This window comes from Rhinoraja longicauda, chromosome 31 (assembly GCF_053455715.1).
Source record: "Rhinoraja longicauda isolate Sanriku21f chromosome 31, sRhiLon1.1, whole genome shotgun sequence".
In the NCBI taxonomy this organism is placed as follows: Eukaryota; Metazoa; Chordata; class Chondrichthyes; order Rajiformes; family Arhynchobatidae; genus Rhinoraja; species Rhinoraja longicauda.
This window is the reverse complement of record NC_135983.1, coordinates 21,922,899-21,942,132: the sequence shown is the minus strand read 5'-3', so window position 1 is coordinate 21,942,132 and position 19,234 is coordinate 21,922,899. Positions and strand designations below refer to the sequence as shown.

Sequence of the window (19,234 nt, the reverse complement as noted above, 5' to 3'; positions counted from 1 at the left end):
TTAGCTGCCCTGCTGCTGGAGACCCTGATTGATGCTAAAGATAAAATAATATTCTGGGGTGTCACCTGGGAAGTATTCTTCCTCTGCATCATTGAAGGTGAGTGCGATCTTTTTGTAGACGTAGCTTCACTCCCAATAGCCTTCGATCCTCCAGGTGGCCTCCGACCCCAGCTTATTCCTTTGTCTCCTGCAGTTTGTTCAGCCCTTCAGTTGTATGGCACACATAGTGCAGAAAAGATTTACACGGTTGTTGCCAGGACTCAAGGGCTTGAGCTATCAGGACAGGTTGGGCAGGCTAGTTTTTTATCGCCTGGAGTGTAGGAGGCCGAGGGATGATCTTATAGTGCTGTATAACGTCGTGAGGGGAATAGATAGGGTGAATGTACGTAGTTTTTTACTCGGGGTAGGAGAATCAAGAACCAGAGGTCATTGGTTTAAGATGAGAAGGGCAAAAATTAATAGGAACCTGAGGGGCAACATTTTCACACAGAGGGCGGTGGGTACATGGAATGAGCTGCTAGAGGAGGTAGTTGAGGCAGTCACTACTACTACTGCTGGCCGACATGGTGGCGCAACGGTAGAGTTGCTGCCCTACAGCAAATGCAGCGCCGGTGACCTGGGTTCGATCACAACTATGGGTGCTGTCTGTACGGAGTTTGTACGTTCTCCCCTTGACCTGTGTGGGATTTCTCCGAGGTCTTTGGTTTCCTCCCACACTCCAAAGACGTTAATTGGCTTGGTAAATGTAAAAATTGTCCCTAGTGTATGTAGGATAGTGTTAGTATGTGGGGATCGCTGGTCGGCACGGACCCGGTGGCCCGAAGGGCCTATTTCCACGCTGCATCTCTAAACTAAACTATAATAGCATTTAAAAGACACTTGGACAGGTACATGAGTAGAAAAGGGTTAAAGTGATGTGGGCCAAAGGCGGGCAAATGGAACTAGCTTAGTATAATAAAATAACTGCAGATGCTGGTACAAATCGATTTATTCACAAAATGCTGGAGTAACTCAGCAGGTCAGGCAGCATCTCGGGAGAGAAGGAATGGGTGACGTTTCGGGTCGAGACCCTTCTTCAGCTTAGATGGGGCATCTTGGTCAGCATGGACAAATTGTGCTGAAGGGCCAGTTTCTATTCGGCATGAATCTGTAAATGACCAAATCAGACTGATAAAAATACCGCAGTACAGATTGTACTTTTCTACCTCCTATCCATGTGAATTGCTGCCTATTTCCAAATTCCTCTCATTCCCACAATTCTGCGTTTGAATCCTTCCAAACAGGTTCCATACTTCCACAGAACAGAAAGGGCTCTTATCAAAGTACTTAATGACATCTGCGACCAAACCCAGCAAGCTTCATGGGGTCAAGCACTTCTTCCTTCCTCCCCCCATGCCTCTACACCATTGTCCTCTGGGGCGAGACCACAACCTCACCTGGTTCCATTCTTATCCATTCTTATCTTATCGGTGGCGCAGCGGTAGAGTTGCTGCCTTACAGCGAATGCAGCTCCTGAGACTCAGGTTCGATCCTGACTATGGGCGCCATCTGTACGGAGTTTGTACGTTCTCCCTGTGACCTGCGTGGGTTTTCTCCGAGATCTTCGGTTTCCTCCCACACTCCAAAGACATACAGGTATGTAGGTTAATTGACTGGGTAAAATGTAAAAATTGTCTCTAGTGTGTGTAGGATAGTGTTAATGTGCGGGGATCGCTGGGCGGCGTGGACTCAGTGGGCCGAAGGGCCTGTTTCCGCGCTAAATCTAAAAAAAAAAAAAAAATCTAGTCAATGGCTCAGCTGAAACAGTCGCATGTCCAATTCTCACAGTTATCTTCGTCTTTTCTTGTTTCTTCTTTATCAATGACCCTCCACAAAATCATCTGAAAACAGGCCAGTTTCCAAATCTGTCCTGACAACGTACAGCTCTCCCACACCATCACGCCCTCCCTCTGGAAGTTAAGATGGACCTAACTGTTCACAACGTTGGGTATCAGGTTTGATCCCACATGAGTTTCTGGCCTTTTGGTAAATTCATATCGGGTAGGAGTCGACTCGGGAGCGCGCTGCAATGTTATCTGTTTTTCAGCTTCTGGAAGACAGCCAGAGGGGGGATGGACACCATGACACCATTACACTAATCTACAGTAGATGCCAATGGAGTCCCTTGTTGGATCACTGTAGTCTGGGTGAACCACTGCACTGCTCTGGGATCAAACATTCTGGCCCAGCGATGATGAAGGAAGGACAATATATTTCTTAAGACGGCAGGTGACTTGGTGAGGAAACTGAAGGTGGTGGTATCCCGTATATCCACTTCTCTTGTGCTTCGAGGTGACAATGTTTGTTGAAGAAATCTTGGTAACTTGCTGCTCAGCCCCTTGCATGCATAGTGTGTTATTGGTGAAGGTGTAAAATAGTATCAAGCAGACATCCGATCTTGGACTAGAGCTTCTTGACAATGAAGCTGTACACATTCATAAGTTCATAAATAATAGGAGCAGAATTTGCCTTTTGGCCCATTAAGTCTACTCCACCATTCAATCATGGCTGATCTATCTTTCCCTCTCAATCCCATTCTCCTGCCTTCTACCCATAATCCCTTACCCATCAAAAATCTATCATTCTATGCCTTAAAAATATCCATTGACTTGGCTTCCACAGCCATCTGTGGCAATGGATTCCACAGATTCACAACCCTCTGACTAAAGAAATTCCTCCTCATTTCCTTTCTAAAGGTACGACATTTAATTCTGAGGCTATGGCCTCTGGTCCCAGACTCTCCCACTAGTGGAAACATCCTCTCTCCACATTCACTCTATACAGGCATTTCATATTTGGTAAGTTTCAATGAGGTCCCCCCTCATCCTTCTAAACTCCAGCGAGTACAGGCCCAGTGCCCTCAAACACTCATCATGTGTTAACCCAATCATTCCTGGGATCAGAAATTTGTGTTGGACAAGTCCACACCAGCAGGCCACGTGAATGGAATTGAGACCTCGGAGAGTCACGAATGATGTCTCCTTCCAGTCACTAATCTACCATTGGAGCCACAGTATTTGTGTCCAGAACAGTTATTTTCTAGGTGACACCACCATGTTGTTATCAGGTACGTGAAGAGGACTTGGAGCCGACCCCCCCCCCCGCCTTAGCCTACACCACCATTCAATCAGATCATGGCTGCACAATATATACTTGGCCTTTATGACAAGAGGAGACGAATAAAGGAGCAAAGAGGTCCTTCTGCAGTTGTACAGGGCCCTAGTGAGACCGCACCTGGAGTACTGTGTGCAGTTTTGGTCTCCAAATGTGAGGAAGGATATTCTTGCTATTGAGGGCGTGCAGCGTAGGTTCACTAGGTTAATTCCCGGAATGGCGGGACTTTCGTATGTTGAAAGACTGGAGCGACTAGGCTTGTATACCCTCGAATTTAGAAGGATGAGAGGGGATCTTATAGAAACATATAAGATTATTAAGGGATTGGACATATTAGAGTCAGGAAACATGTTCCCAATGTTGGGGGAGTCCAGAACCAGGGGTCACAGATTAAGAATAAGGGGTAGGCCATTTAGAACGAAGATGAGGAAAAACTTTTCAGTCAGAGAGTTGTAAATCTGTGGAATTCTTTGCCTCAGAAGGCAGTGGAGGCCAATTCTCCAGATGCTTTCAAGAGAGAGCTAGATAAAGCTCTTAAAGATAGTGGAGTCAGGGGGTGTGGGGAGAAGGCAGGAACGGGGTACTGATTGTGCATGATCAGCCATGATCACATTGAATGGCGGTGCTGACTGGAAAGGCTGAATGGCCTACTCCTGCACCTATTGTCTATTTCAAAATGGTTTCTTGCCATTGCACAGATACAACACCACACTGATGGTGCTTCAGGCAGAATCTGGAAATATTCACACTCGCAAATACAAAAACACACGAACAAATAGCTCCAACCCCACCACCATCTCCGCCAGATGGGTTGAGGAACACCACTAAAATAAACGAGCATTTAGTCAGCTATTTGTAGAACGTGATGTTAAAGTGCCGATTAGTTTTAGCAACTGTCATCCCTCAGATCCACCCTCACTAAAAGGCTCTCCTTATTTACAGCCCTTCACTGTGTCACAATATCACAGATCTGAAATCCAAAGAGATGAGATACTTTTCTCACCTTGATAGATCTCATGTCTGTAACAGTGCACCTGAAAGCGCTTGTGACAAAAGGGACACAAAGTGCTGGAGTAGCTCAACAGGTCAGGCAGCATCCCTGGAGAACATGGATTGGTGATGTTTCGGATCAAGACCCTTCTTCAGATAAGTGAAGGACACTAATTCCATAAATAATTATTTAAAAAACTGGACAGCTAATTGAGAGCGAGGCATTTATTTTTTATGAACAAAAGATGGAGATACAATAACCAAACCCATTTTCCCTGATGTGAGTTTCTATGGTTCTTTGGTAGATTCTCTCCATTACAACCACACACTCCCACTCGGTCATCAGACTGTGTTCTACAATTTTAATGTTACTTCCTGGCTCTTTAGCTATATTAAGAGTCTTTCTCTGCACCCTCCTTAAGGAATTCATACTATATCAATCTAAACTAGTGCCATCTCCCCATCTCCTCCCTTGAACATGCCACCTGCCCAAATGAAGGTTTGCCAGGCTTACCATAAAATCTCCAATCTGGTGCCAACATCTGTCACCACATTGAAATGGTTTTTAGCTTAGTTTAGAGGAGCAGCATTGAAGCAGACCACACGGCCCACCAAGCCCATGTGACCATTGATAACCCGTTCACACTAGTTCTATGTGATCCCATTTTCGCATCCACCCCCTACACAATAGGGACAATTTACATAGGCTGATTAACCCTGCAGACGTCTTTGGGAAGTGGGAGGAAACCAGAGTATCTAGAGGATCACATGGGGAACGTGCAAAGTATATACAGGATCGGAATCGAACCCCAGGTCTCTGGTGCTGTGAGGGCAGCATCTCTACCAGTGCCACTCTGCCATCTCTTAATGGTCCTTATCAAATTCAGAAATGAAATCCATTGCTACTGTGACAATCTTCACCATCTCTACATTCATGACCCTTGCACAAACTTTAACTGACCTCACCATTTTCTTCCCCATTATTCAACTGGGTGGGACTGCCGATGGTATTGCAATTACTGCCAGAACATAGAACAGTACAACACAGGAACAGTCCCTTCGGCCCACAATGTCTGGGCTGAACATGATGTCAAGCTAAACTAATTTCCTCTGCGTGCAGGTGATTTATAACACTCCATTAGCCACATGTCCACGTACCCATCTAAAGGCCTCTTAAATGTCACTGTCGTATCTGTCCACCACCACCACCACTGGCATCACGTTCCAGGCACCCACCACCCTATGTGTAAACAACACCCCACACATCTCCATTAGACTTTGCTCTTTTCACCAGAGTCAAGAGCATTTTATTGTCATATGTCCCAGATAGAACAATGACATTCTTACTTGCAGCAGCACAACAGAATATGTAAACACAGTACACTGTAAACAATATGATAAATGAGAGAAAAAAAAGTTCAGTGTGTGTATATATACACATACTCACAAATACACATACAGTATATATAGATCATTATATATATATATATATATATATGTGTGTGTGTGTGTATGTATGAATATATATATATATATATATATATATATATATATACACGCACACATACATACACACACAAAAACAAACGATAATAGTGCAATAATAGTCTATGTAGTTCAGAGCTTATATGAGGTTGTAGTGTTTAAAAGCCGAATGGCTGTAGGGAAGAAGCTGTTCTTGAACCTGGACGTTACAGTTTTCAAGCCATCTCCTCTAGTCTTTGACATTTCCACATTGGGAAAAAGGATCTGATTGCCTACCTGATCTATGCCTCTCGTAATATTATATACTGTACTCCTATCATCTCTCCTCGGCCTCCAACACTCCAGTGGTCAACTTGTCAATAACCTGTATTTTTCTTCACCTTTGTTACGTTGCATCTGTATTCATACATTGTTCCCAGTCTGAATATCGAGTCTTACATTGTCCTGAGCCCAGAGAAGCTGCTCTGCAAACATTCTACCAGATATTCATTCACTTAATATGGTGACACGCAGCCAGGTAAACATACGGTGCCACAAGCAGAGGCTGTTCATCATGGATGGCAATAAGCTCTCCTAGTTCTGCATGAGGCTAGAAGACACTGGAACAGAGAAATGTTACCACCAATGTGCAGTTTCCTTGCAGTCACACATGATTCAAATGATCGATGGCACCAACAACAGAACAATGAAATTCTTACACTATAGCAGCACAACAGGCTGTAAACACCATACACATAGATAATACATAATTAACTAAAATTCAATAAATCAATAACCTCTATACTAGTGCAACCAATGATTGTTCATAGCTGCGTTTAGTGTTGTACAGTGTTTAAAAGCCTGATGAATGCGGGGAAGAAGCGATTGTTGAACCTGGTAGTTCTGGTTTTCAGACTCCCGTACCTCCTTCCCGATGGTAGAGTTAAATGAGATGGGGGGGGGGGGGGGGGGGGGGGGGTTGAGTCTGATGATGCTGGCTGCCTTTTTGAGGCTACATCTCCCGTCAATACCAGTGATGGACTGGGCATTGTCTACTACTCTCTGTAATCTCCTTCGTTCCTGGGCATTTGAGTTGCCAATTAAGAGTTGAAATGAGATTGTTCCATTTTTCAGTTGTGAAATGGGACGATGAAAGATGTCAGACTGTTACAACACATGCTCATTCTGATCATGCATTAGACCCAAGTTAGACATACCCGCTCAACAGCGAGTCATGTTCTTTGAGGTTCCCAAATGGGACTGCTTTCCTTCAAGTAGAGCAAGTTAAGGAAAGATTTGGTTGAGGTGTAAAAAAATTAAGATTTAATAATAGGTAGATAAGGAGAAAGTATTTACACTATACACAGCCGAACTTAGTGTACAAATGAGTGAACCAGTTTAGTTTTATTTTAGTTTTAGAGATACAGCGCGGAAACAGGCCCTCCAGACCACCGAGTCCGCGCTGACCAACAATCCCCACAGACTAACACCATCCTACACACACTAGGGACAGTTTACAATTATACCAAGCCAATTAACCTACAAACCTTTGGAGTGTAGGAGGAAATCGGAGATCCCAGAGAAAACCCACACAGGTCGCAGGGGAGAATGTACAAACTCCTTAGAGACAGCACCCGCAGTCAGGATTGAACCCGGGGCTCTGGCGCTGTAAGGCAGCAACTCTACTGCCGTGCCGCCCATCAGAATTTCCACACCAAGGAGTGGCAGAATATCAGAGTTTAACTGCACTGTGTTGCAAGTGCATCTCGCATGGCATCGTGACTAATGTGCCGTTTCCTTGCAAAGTCACACCTGATTCAAATGTGCAAAGGCCATGCATGTCTCACACAATCTCACTCCCTTTCCTTTGCTTGGTACTGGGAAGAGTCCATGATACTTGGAAATTAATTTCCTTTGTTGGAGCAGAAGAATTTGAAGACCTGATATTGCATTTAAAGTTGTAATCAATCCGGCAATGTTTATCAGTAATTTTGTACAGGTTTTGTTCATTCCCCGGAATTAAGGGCAAAAAGCAATGAAAGAAAAGACAAATGAACTAAACTAAGGCAACAGAAGAAAAAAATTGCATCAAAGCTGAAGTGGAATGCATCTTGGATTAGTTTCCCCATACAGTTAATGTCTGGCGCCAAGAAATACTGCAAACTGTAAATCTAGAACATTGTGGACTCCCACTGCTGTAATTCTGAAATAATGTCGATCACAAAAACTGTAAATTCTGAAACTGTAGATACCTAAAAATCAATCATTCTAAATGTCAGTCTCTCGGGAGCTGGGATAAAGTTCCAACTCTGCCAGCATCCCTCCAGTTAAACAAACCATGAACGTTGGTGCAGAAACAGGCAAAGAAACGGGTCCACTGACGATGGACGGACACTTTTCCCCTCATCACCCCGTGAAGAAACAGGAAGAGCAGGAGGAAGTAGAGTTCTGTGTTCAAAGATGGAACGAATGTAGAGAAAGTGGAAAAAGATGTTTCGGTCTGACCCGCTGAGGTACTCCAGCACTTTGTGTCTTTCCTCTTCACATTTGTCTGGCTGACTTTAAATATCAGGCCCACGTCCAACAAACTTGTGACATGAACAAAACGTGATCAGCAGAGGCGGGCTGAGCTTTAAACAGGGCAGAGGTTTGGAGGTCAGTGGACGCTGCGAGGAGGCAGAGCAGCACAGACAATAGACAATAGGTGCAGGAGGAGGCCTTTCGGCCCTTCGAGCCAGCACCGCCATTCAATGTGATCATGGCTGATCATTCTCAATCAGTACCCCCGTTCCTGCCTTCTCCCCATACCCGCTGACTCCGCTATCCTTAAGAGCTCTATCTAGCTCTCTCTTGAATGCTGGCAGACCCAGAGTCACGTGCCCTTCATCCGGCACCCGGGGGGTCGCATGGTACTCAACCCGGACAATCACGTGGCCTTCAGCCCAGTACCCGGGCCACGTTGTCCGCGGTCCAGGCCCAGTCACGTGCCGGGGAGTCGGGCCACATGGTACTCAGCCTGGACAATCACGTGGTCCTCAGCCCAGTACCCAGGCCACGTGGTCCGCGATCTAGGTCCCGTCACGTGTCCGACAGCCAGTATGGGGGGGGTTCACGTGGCCGCTCGGGCCCAGACACGATCACGTGGTCCTTAGCCCAGTACCTGGGACATGTGGTCCGCGGTATCGGCCCAGTCACGTGCTCCACATCTAGCACCCGGGACACTGTCTAGAACGGGTCACGTGGTCCTCTGGCCCAGACACGGTCACGTGGTCCCTTGGCCCGGCCAACGGAAGTGTGGCCGTGGCTTCCGGTTCAAGTGCAGAATGCTACGGGCGGCCCGCGGGTCCGCGGCTTCCTCGGGCTCTGGGTGAGTCTTGGCTCGGCTCAGCTCAGGGCCGGGGCTCTAGGGCCGGCACATCCTGCCTGCTGCACCGTCACAGCACCTCTCGTCGGTGCGGCTGCGTCCCGCCCCTCCTCCCCCCCCCTTCCTCTCCCCCCCCCCCCCCCCACACCTCTCCCCCCCCCCACTCTCCCCCCCCTCCTCTCCCCCCCTCCTCCTCTCCCCCCTCCTCCACCTCTCCCCCCCTCCTCCTCCCCCCCCCTCCTCCTCCCCCCCCCTCCTCTCCCCCCCCCCTCCTCCTCTCTCCCCCCCCCCCCCCCCCATCTCCTCTCCCCCCCCCTCCTCCTCCCCCCCTCCTCCTCCTCTCCCCCCCCTCCTCCTCCCCCCCCCTCCTCCTCTCCCCCCCCCTCCTCTCCCCCCCCTCCTCAACCCCCTCCTCCTCTCCCCCCCTCCCCCCCCCTCCTCCTCCTCCTCTCCCCCCCCCATCTCCTCTCCCCCCCTCCTCCTCCTCTCCCCCCCCCTCCTCCTCTCCCCCCCCTCCTCCTCCTCCTCTCCCCCCCCCATCTCCTCTCCCCCCTCCTCCTCTCCCCCCCCCATCTCCTCTCCCCCCCTCCTCCTCCTCTCCCCCCTCCTCCTCTCCCCCCCCTCCTCCTCAACCCCTCCTCTCCCCCCCTCCTCCTCCTCTCCCCCCCTCCTCCTCTCCCCCCCTCCTCCTCTCCCACCCTCCTCCTCTCCCACCCTCCTCCTCTCCCCCCCTCCTCCTCTCCCCCCCTCCTCCTCTCCCACCCTCCTCCTCTCCCACCCTCCTCTTCCCCCCCTCCTCCTCTCCCCCCCTCCTCCTCCCCTCCCCCCCTCCCCCCTCCTCCTCCTCTCCCCCCCTCTCCCCTCCCCCCCTCTCCCCTCCTCTCCCCTCCCCCCCTTCCCCCCCTCCCCCCCTCCTCCTCTCCCCCCCTCCTCCTCTCCCCCCCTCCTCCTCTCCCCCCCTCCTCCTCTCCCCCCCTCCTCCTCTCCCCCCCTCCTCCTCTCCCCCCCTCCTCCTCTCCCCCCCTCCTCCTTTCCCCCCCTCCTCTCCCCTCCCCTCCTCTCCCCTCCCCCCTCCTCTCCTCTCCCCTCCCCCCCTCCCCTCCTCTCCCCTCCTCCCCTCCTCTCCCCCTCTCCTCTCCCCTCCCCCTCTCCCCCCCCTCCTCTCCCCCCCCTCCTCTCCCCGTCCCCCTTTCCCCCTTCTCCCCCTGCCTTCCTCCCCCCCTTCCTCCCCCCCCCCCCCCCACTTCCACCTCCCCCCACTTAATGAAGCCTCCTATTCCCAGTATGGCTGGCCATTCGCAGTGCTGGTTGCACAGAATGGCTCCCATTGCCTTTACTTCATGTTGCTCGCCCCTCATTAAATCAATTGCCGGGTTTAGATTTATTATTGTCATGAACAGTGAAAAGTGTCTGTTTGCATGATCTCCAATTAAATCTGACGATCCTCGTCTATACGAATCCAAGCAACCAAAACACAAGTACGATAGGATAGTAACACTGGTTATTTCTGGGTTCATGCCTATCCTGGCCATCAGTTTGTAAAGCCTTTAAAAAATATATATATTAAATTGTGATTGTGGATTACTGTTTGTGGATGATTAGCCATGATCACAATGAATCTGGCTCGAAGGGCCAAATAGCCTCCTCCTGCACCTATTGTCTATGTTTAAATTCATCCTTCAAATCATCCCAGTCTCCTTCACTTTATTCAAGTATGAGGTATCTGGGTACAGGGGAGATCTGACATGATCGCAGCACAAACACGCAAATGCCGTACATGTAGCACCGGGGAGCAGGATTGCACCTGGGCCATTGGTCTACCACTGTATGTCATGGATAGAACCTTGGTGAATACAGGTCTGCCGCTAATCACTGGTACAGCACTGATGGATAGAGGACTATCACTGAAAGCCACTCGGCTACAGTGCTGGAGTGCACAGATCTGTCATTGCGTACCATAAATTTAGGAGGATGGGCCAAATGACCTGAGTTGGAATCAGTGTGAGAGCAAAGGATGGACAGTAGAGCAAATGTTTATATACACAAAAACACACACACACACACTCTCACGTACGCTCACACACACACATGCGCACACATACAAGCACTAATGCCAGGTCCCTTTAAACCCTTCCTCAGTCTCTTCTCCATTCCACAGATACTGAATAACTGCTCAGCAAAGGTCTACAGAGATGGCCACTTGATCTTGTGCTCTGCCACAGGAAAAAACAAAGGTAAGGAAGTTCTGTGCAGACTCTTTTCCTCTTCCTCTATAGCCCTCCAGAACGTGCGCTCGGTTGCAGAGCGGATGGAGTTCAGGGTGGTGATAAAGCCTGGTCCCCAGACCCTACTGTTACTCAGACTGTGTTTGTTGTTCAGGGGTTGTTGTCGGGCAGCATGTGGCACGCAGCTCCACAGCGACGGTTGCTGAGGGCACCGATGATTCCTTCCTGAAGTGGACCCTGCTTCTGATCCCGGTCGCCACCTTTGGTCTCGGAACCTGGCAGGTATCCCCGCCGCTTGGTTCATGTTCACTCACCACACTGAGGGGGAGTCCAGGCGCAGGATGAGAGGGTGGGACCAGGAGCCATTTAGAGCCAGGAACAGGATGGGCCGGGTGGAGGGGGAGGTGTCGGCAGTCATTGTTTGATTTATGAGTCAGGATGAGTTTCAACGAGCATTTGGGCAGCACACTGGCACAGCTGGTAGAGTTTGCTACCTACCAGTTCCAGAGAGCTGGGATTGATCCTGATCTCAAGTGCTGCCTGTGTCGAGTTTCTATGTTCTCCCTGTGACCGTGTGGGTTTCCTCCTACATTCCAAAAACGTGTGCGTTTGTAGATTAATTGACCTCTGTAAATTGCCCCTAGTGTGTCAAGAGCGGATGTGAAAATGGGATAGCAGGACTAGTGTGAATGGGCGATTGATGGCCAGCATGGACCTGCTGGGCTGAAGGGCCTGTTTCCGTGCTGCATCTTTCATTCATTAGATCACTTACCGAGGGAGTCAGAATTCAGAGTGAGTTCTTGTCATTGTGAAATTATTGCAGTAATCTGGGGTTGTGGGGGTGGGGGTCTAAAGAACGTACAGAGTAACAGCAGAAGTGGGTGACTACCCTGCCATTAAATAAGATCACGGTTGATGAAAATCAAACTGCAGTTGCAGTAACAAGTGGAAGTGTTGGAAGCTCTCAGCTGCTCAGGCAGCCTCTGTTGAAAGAGAAAGTTGACACTTCAGGTCTGGATACCTTCATCCACACTGGCTGATCTCCCACCACTCTTCAGCACTTAAATGACAATCCTTGGTTCTATTAACATCAAAAAATCTGCTGGTCTCTATCTTGAAATTTCTCAGTGACTGATCCTCCCGGGTAGAGAATTCCAATAATCCACCAGCTCCAGAATTCTGCTGGTTGAAACTTTGGCCCCAGGTTCTTGACATCTACCAGAGAAACATCGATGCCACCTCCACTCTGACTCTGTTACATTCTTCTGAACTGCAGAGTGTTGACCCAGACTGCTTGCCCCTCTCGTGACAGGACAAAGCTGTCATCGCAGGAATTGGCCTGGTGAATTTTTACTGCATTCCCTCTCGCACAAATATATCCCTCCTTGGTTAGGGATACACGACCTGCCGGCAATGTTCCAGGTGCAGTCTTACCAGGAATCTATCTGATTGAAGAATGTATCTCTATATTTGCACTCAAATCCTCTTGCAAATAGCTGCCGATATTTTATTTGTTGGCATATTTGCTTACTGTGCCCCTGTGTCCGTGTGTTGCCAATTGAACCATGCTCTGTATTCACTGTGTGAGGTCAAGGAATAGCGTGGGCTTAGCTGGTGACTGCACTGGTCAGTCGGGTTAGTTTAGTTTAGTTTAGCTTTAGGTTTATTGTCTTGTGTACCGAGGTACCGTGAAATGCTTTTGTTACGTGCTGACGGGATCAGAGTGGGGATGGCAGTCGCTGTGAGGTGTCTGGGTTTAGGATGGGTCTGGCAGCCTGTGTGCAGTGTCAGAGACCATGGAGCCCATGCCCATTGTAGGATGATGGTCACTCTAGAGCTTGGGTGCAATGGTCTGACTAGCTCCAGCTGACACTGGGGAAGAGAACTGCAGAGAAGGACCTAGAGGTTGCCCGCTACCCCTGTAATCTGGATCCAGTTATGTTGCAGATCAGTTCCCTGCGGGTGCGTGGCTGAGTCTTGCCATGTTGATCTACGTGCCTGTCTCTGACATTTTCCCTCTCCCTTCCATTAAGGTTCAACGTCGGAAATGGAAACTGCGGCTAATTGAGGAACTGGCAGAGAGAAGCTGCTTGGAGGCCGTGCCCCTTCCCCTGGAGTAATTAAGGCTGGCATCGTCCCCCTCCCCCTGTTGTAACACTGACCCTCCCCCAGGGCAACACTGACACACCCTGTCCCTCCCCATTGGGCAACACCGAGCCGTACTGCCCCTCCTCCTGGGGTAAAACTGACCCACCCTGGGCCACATTGACCCACCCTGTCCCCCCATGGGCCACATTGACCCCCCCCTTCTCCCGGGGTAAAACAGACTTTGCCACACAGGTTGGGTTTTAGGGCTTGTTTTATGCACCACTGTTTCCACCTCTCACCTCTGTGCCCACAGACAATTGGAAGTGAAGAAGCTGGAGTACAGGCGGGTGATGGTTCGTGGGAGGTTCGACCACTCCAGCGAGCTCTACATCATGCCCCGGTCGCGGGTGGACCCCGAGAAGGAGGCACGAGAGGCGGGCCGTCTGACCTCCAGCGGAGACACTGGTGCCAACGTGGTCACGCCCTTCCACTGCACAGACCTGGGGTACGTCAGCGGTCCCGGAGCCTGTAGGGCAAGTAAAATCCGCCCACCCCCTCCAGTCTACTAAACTGGGACAACAGGGCAAGGCCATTCAACCCCTCGTTTTAGCTGGGAACAGCAAGACGAGGCCATTCAGCCCCTCCAGTCTGCTAAACTGGAACAGCAGGACAAGGCCATTCAGCTCGGGTTTAAGGTGGGAACATTAGGATGAGGCTGTTCAGCCCTTCGTTTAAGTGTCATGACCCTTTTTCAGACAGTCTCGCCAGCATTTCCATTTGGCTCTAACTGAGGTTGTTTATATTTTACATCAATCATATCATATCATATATATACAGCCGGAAACAGGCCTTTTCGGCCCTCCAAGTCCGTGCCGCCCAGCGATCCCCGCACATTAACACTATCCTACACCCACTAGGGACAATTTTTACATTTACCCAGCCAATTAACCTACATACCTGTACGTCTTTGGAGTGTGGGAGGAAACCGAAGATCTCGGAGAAAACCCACGCAGGTCACGGGGAGAACGTACAAACTCCTTACAGTGCAGCACCCGTAGTCAGGATCGAACCTGAGTCTCCGGCGCTGCATTCGCTGTAAAGCAGCAACTCTACCGCTGCGCTACCGTGCCGCCCTGTTCTGACAGTGGGAAAAACAGTCAAACGATAAATATTTCTCAACTGGAAAAGTTGGCGCCTGCTCTGGAAAATTCTGGGAATTTCCCTACTGGGATGGTTCTTTATTAGAATACTGTACTTACCTTGAGCAGTCTTCAAACACGAGCTGATAACCTGCCCATATTGGGGCTAGATCTCATTAAAGTCCCTGCCACCAAACCCTCCACGCTAGGTCAGCACAGCTTATGGGTAGCCCAGATTGTGATCAACACAGCAGATTGCATTTTCCCTGCAGTCAGTCCTCTGGCCTGGGACAGAGAGAGCTAGATAGAGCTCTTAATGATAGCAGAGTCAGGGGATATGGGGAGAAGGCAGGAACGGAGTACTGATTGCGCATGATCAGCCATGATCACGGTGAATGGGGGTGCTGGCTCGAAGGGCCGAATGGCCTAATCCTGCACCTATTGTCTAACAGGGCCAACTGTAAATCTCAGCCAGTGCATTTGCACCATGCTCTCCAGGTGAACTATGTCATTGTTTCTTTCAGAGTACGAATCCTTGTGAACAGAGGCTTTGTACCTAGAAGGAAGATCAGTCCAGAAACGAGAACAAAAGGACAGGTGAGTGGGGTGTGATGGAAAGGGGCAAGTGTGGGGTCTTCAGGGATCTTGGGGTCCAAGTCTTTCGCTCCCTGAAAGTGGGAGCACAAGTAGTTAAGAGTGGTAAAGCGACGTACGGTATGTTTGCCTTCATCGGTCAGGACATTCATTATATGGAAGTCATATTGCAGCTTTACAGGACTTTGGGTAAGTGCCATTTGGAGTATTGTGTGCAATTCTGGCTGCCCCATTACAGGAAGGATGTAGAGACTTTGGAGAGGGTGCAGAAGAGGTTCATCAGAATATTGGCTGTAGAGATTAGTTTACTTTTGCATTTGTTGGTAACTGCTGCCTCACATCGTCAGGGTTCAATCTTGACCTCGGGTGCTTGCTGTCTGTGTACGGTCTCAACACCAGTGGTGGTGAATTGGGAGGAACTGCAGATGCTAGCTTAAACTGTAGACACGAAAAACTGTAGCACAGAAGTCTGAAGAAGGGTCTCGACCCGAAATGTTATCCATTCCTTCTCCCCAGAGATGCTGCCTGCCCCACTGAGTTACTCCTGCATTTTGTGTCTACATGGGGAATTGGTATTTGGGCTCCACGTCTCTGAGGAGCTGAGAGGTTTTTTCCCTCAGTAAATCGTATTATGTATTAACTCTCCCAGATTACAGAGGAGGTGGAGCTGGTTGGCATCGTTCGACTGTCTGAGACACGCAAACCATTCATTCCTCAGAATGACATTGAGAAGAACATCTGGCACTACCGGGACCTGGAGGCAATGGCACAGGTTGTGGACACAGAACCCATCCTTATTGATGCAGACTTCGGTAAGACCTGCCGGCCTCAGGATATTTCTTAGTGCTGTCCTGTCAGTGAGGCAGTACTGAGGGAGCGCTGTGCTTTCTGCTGGGGAAGTTGTAGTTGGAGAGTTCTGTGCTCCCGTACGCCCTTGTATTACAACTTTAATAACGTATTTATCTGTACTTGGGTCCAGTGTGCCTCTCTGCTTTCTGGATAACTATTTGCCAAAGAAAACGTGGCCTCATTATATGTGCTCATAAAACAGACCAACATGAACTTGTCAGTGACATTTGGAATGGGAGACACAGACTGCAGGATGTTATGGGTGACGCGGAGTGGTGGGTCAGGGGCAACACAATCCCTTTCTCAGGCTAGAATTAAAGGTTTCAACAAAATTAACTCCAAACGACTGGATCGGCTGTGAACCACCTTAGGATGTTCTGAGCACATCCTGCAGAATGGTGCATCCTTGTATATCTAATTGCACCACGATTTCTTACAGACAGCACAGTCGCTGGAGGCCCTGTGGGTGGACAGACTCGCGTCACCTTGAGGAATGAGCACCTGCAGTACATCCTAACCTGGTAAGACCATGGCTGGTAGACTAGGTTGCGTCTCGGTCAAAGGCTGATCTCAAGAGGAATTATTGTGAGCCGCAATCTCTATAGAAGATATCTAAAATTACAAGTCAGGTATTACATTCAAATACACCGGCACGATGAGGTACACGTGATGACAATCATGCTTGCGGCAGCGTCACAGTTAGAGACATAGGTAACGTAAAGAAACATAAATGATACTTGAACGTAAATTGTACAAGACATTTTCCATTCCCAAGCCTCCACATCCTTCCTGTAGTGGGGCAATCAGAACTACACGCAATACTCCAAATGCGGCCTAACCAAAGTCCTATAAGGATCTGAAGGGTCTCAACCCAAAATGTCACCCATTCCTTCTCTCCCAAGATGCCCCCTGACCCACTGAGTTACTCCAGCATTTTGTCTACCTTTGATTTTAACCAGCATCTGCAGTTTTTTTCCTACAAAGTCCTATAAAGTTGCATCATGACCTCCTGACCCATGTAGGCAAGTGCACCATATGCCTTCTTTACCACTCTACGTGTATTGCAACTTTCAGGGAGTTAAGGGTTTGCCAATTGTGTTTTTTATGTATGTTGTATGTTTTTTCCCTTGCATTCAACCTCCCATAACCCTACCACCTCATATTTGCTCAGACTAAACTCCATTTGCTATTTCTCTGCCCATTTCATAAGCAGAATTATATCCCAATGTATACTTATGACAGCCTTCCTCAGTCATATGAGGAAAGACTGGATAGACTGGGCTTGTACTCGCTGGAATTTAGAAGACTGAGGGGGGATCTTATAGAAACATATAAAATTCTTAAGGGGTTGGAGAGGCTAGATGCGGGAAGATTGTTCCCGATGTTGGGGGAGTCCAGAACCAGGGGTCACAGCTTAAGTATAAGGGGGAAGTCTTTTAGGACCGAGATGAGAAAACATTTCTTCACACAGAGAGTGGTGAGTCTGTGGAATTCTCTGCCACAGAAGGTAGTTGAGGCCAGTTCATTGGCTATATTTAAGAGGGAGTTAGATGTGGCCCTTTTTGCTAAAGGGATCAGGGGGTATGGAGAGAAGGCAGGTACAGGTTACTGAGCTGGATGATCAGCCATGATCATATTGAATGGCGGTGCAGGCTCGAAGGGCCGAATGGCCTACTCCTGCACCTATTTTCTATGTTTCCACAACCCCAGCAAACTTGCCAACCAACCCATCTACGTTTACATCAAAATCATTTAAAATCAATAAAATTAACAGAACTCCATTGGTCAGACCTCCCTCCAGCCAGAATATTGTCTTTTCACCACAACCCTGTCCTCTGTAACCAATTGTGCATCCAAATGACTTAATACTGTGCATCTTAATCTTCTGGATCAACCAGGGACTTTATCAAATGCCTTAATAAAATCCATGTCGACAACCTTCACCAGCCTACCTCATCCATCACATTTCAACTCCTTAAAAAACTCAAACCAGTTGGGATACTTTTGACAATGCATCAATAAAACTTTAGTATTCAGTGAGTGATTACAGAACTAAGCAGGTGTAATGCTGTGACTATAAGCACAGGCTGGGTAGACCTGTTGTCATTTTTTGACAGCCCACCATCCACCATTATCTTGCACAGCCCTCATGTGCGAGGGATAAATTCCTGATCTTCCAACTGACCTTAAGGACTGCACTTTTTAAATCTGAACTTTCTCTTCGTTTATTCTCTTGTATTTGTTTATTGTATGGTTTTCCCTGGATAACATGCAAAATAGTTTTTCTACTGTATCTTGGTAGATGTGACAAAAATAAACCAATAATACTAACAATGGGTAATAGTGCAGAGCATACCCATGTCTTAAAGTTTGAGCATCTCAGTTGAACATGATTCCAGTCCTGCATGGCAGATCCATGGTCAATACACACCACCTCAATGTTGTTTCTTTTACGTGTTCTCTTGCTCAACTTTTAAATGCGCATTATTCTTGCAAATTGTCAGAGGTGAAAAAGTAAACTGCTGGCTTCTCTATTGGCTAACACTGGAATTTAGAAGGATGAGGGGGGATCTTATTGAAACATATAAGATAATTAGGGGATTGGACACATTAGAGGCAGTAAACATGTTCCCAATGTTGGGGGAGTCCAGAACAAGGGGCCATAGTTTAAGAATAAGGGGTAGGCCATTTAGAACGGAGATGAGGAAGAACTTTTTCAGTCAGAGTGGTGAGGGTGTGGAATTCTCTGCCTCAGAAGGCAGTGGAGGCCAGTTCGTTGAATGCTTTCAAGAGAGAGCTGGATAGAGCTCTTAAGGATAGCGGAGTGAGGGGGTATGGGGAGAAGGCAGGAACAGGGTACTGATTGAGAGTGATCAGCCATGATCGCATTGAATTGCAGTGCTGGCTCGAAGGGCTGAATGGCCTATTCCTGCACCTATTGTCTAACTAGTGTTTAAATTTGCTCTTTCCAGCATTCTATGTCTATGCCATCAAAATGCTGGTAATTGTTAGTAATCTATCAGGTCATAATAACCATATACAATGATTTGTTTTTTATTTGACAGGTATGGGCTTTGTGCAGCTACGTCCTTTATGTGGTTCCAGAAGTTCATACGGAAAATCCCTGCTTAGAGACAAGTATAATGGTGGATCTTCTGGAATTCTATTACCTTCCTGTTTTTCCATGGATCATGTTGTAAATTTTCCATTAAAATTAGTTTTAACTCAAGCCTGTTATAACAGTACATAATTTCTTCAGTTGTCCTTCTGCATTGACATCGATTTCCACTCTGGTTTGCGGTGGCTAAAGAAGCAACTGTGAGAATCACTCCATCATAGATCAGCAGGTAGTGGTTGATGTGGAGAGC

General features: G+C 48.3%; 1 protein-coding gene across 1 annotated transcript; it reads left to right on the top strand.

The window, feature by feature from the left end:
• Positions 1-8,930: 8,930 nt before the first annotated feature.
• Positions 8,931-19,081, top strand: surf1 (SURF1 cytochrome c oxidase assembly factor). The gene is given in 10 exon segments (XM_078426414.1): positions 8,931-8,957; positions 8,960-8,974; positions 11,130-11,205; positions 11,351-11,478; positions 13,230-13,312; positions 13,598-13,789; positions 14,948-15,020; positions 15,667-15,829; positions 16,306-16,387; positions 18,932-19,081. Coding segments are annotated over 10 exon segments (906 nt in total). The 3' UTR covers positions 18,999-19,081.
• Positions 19,082-19,234: the final 153 nt, after the last annotated feature.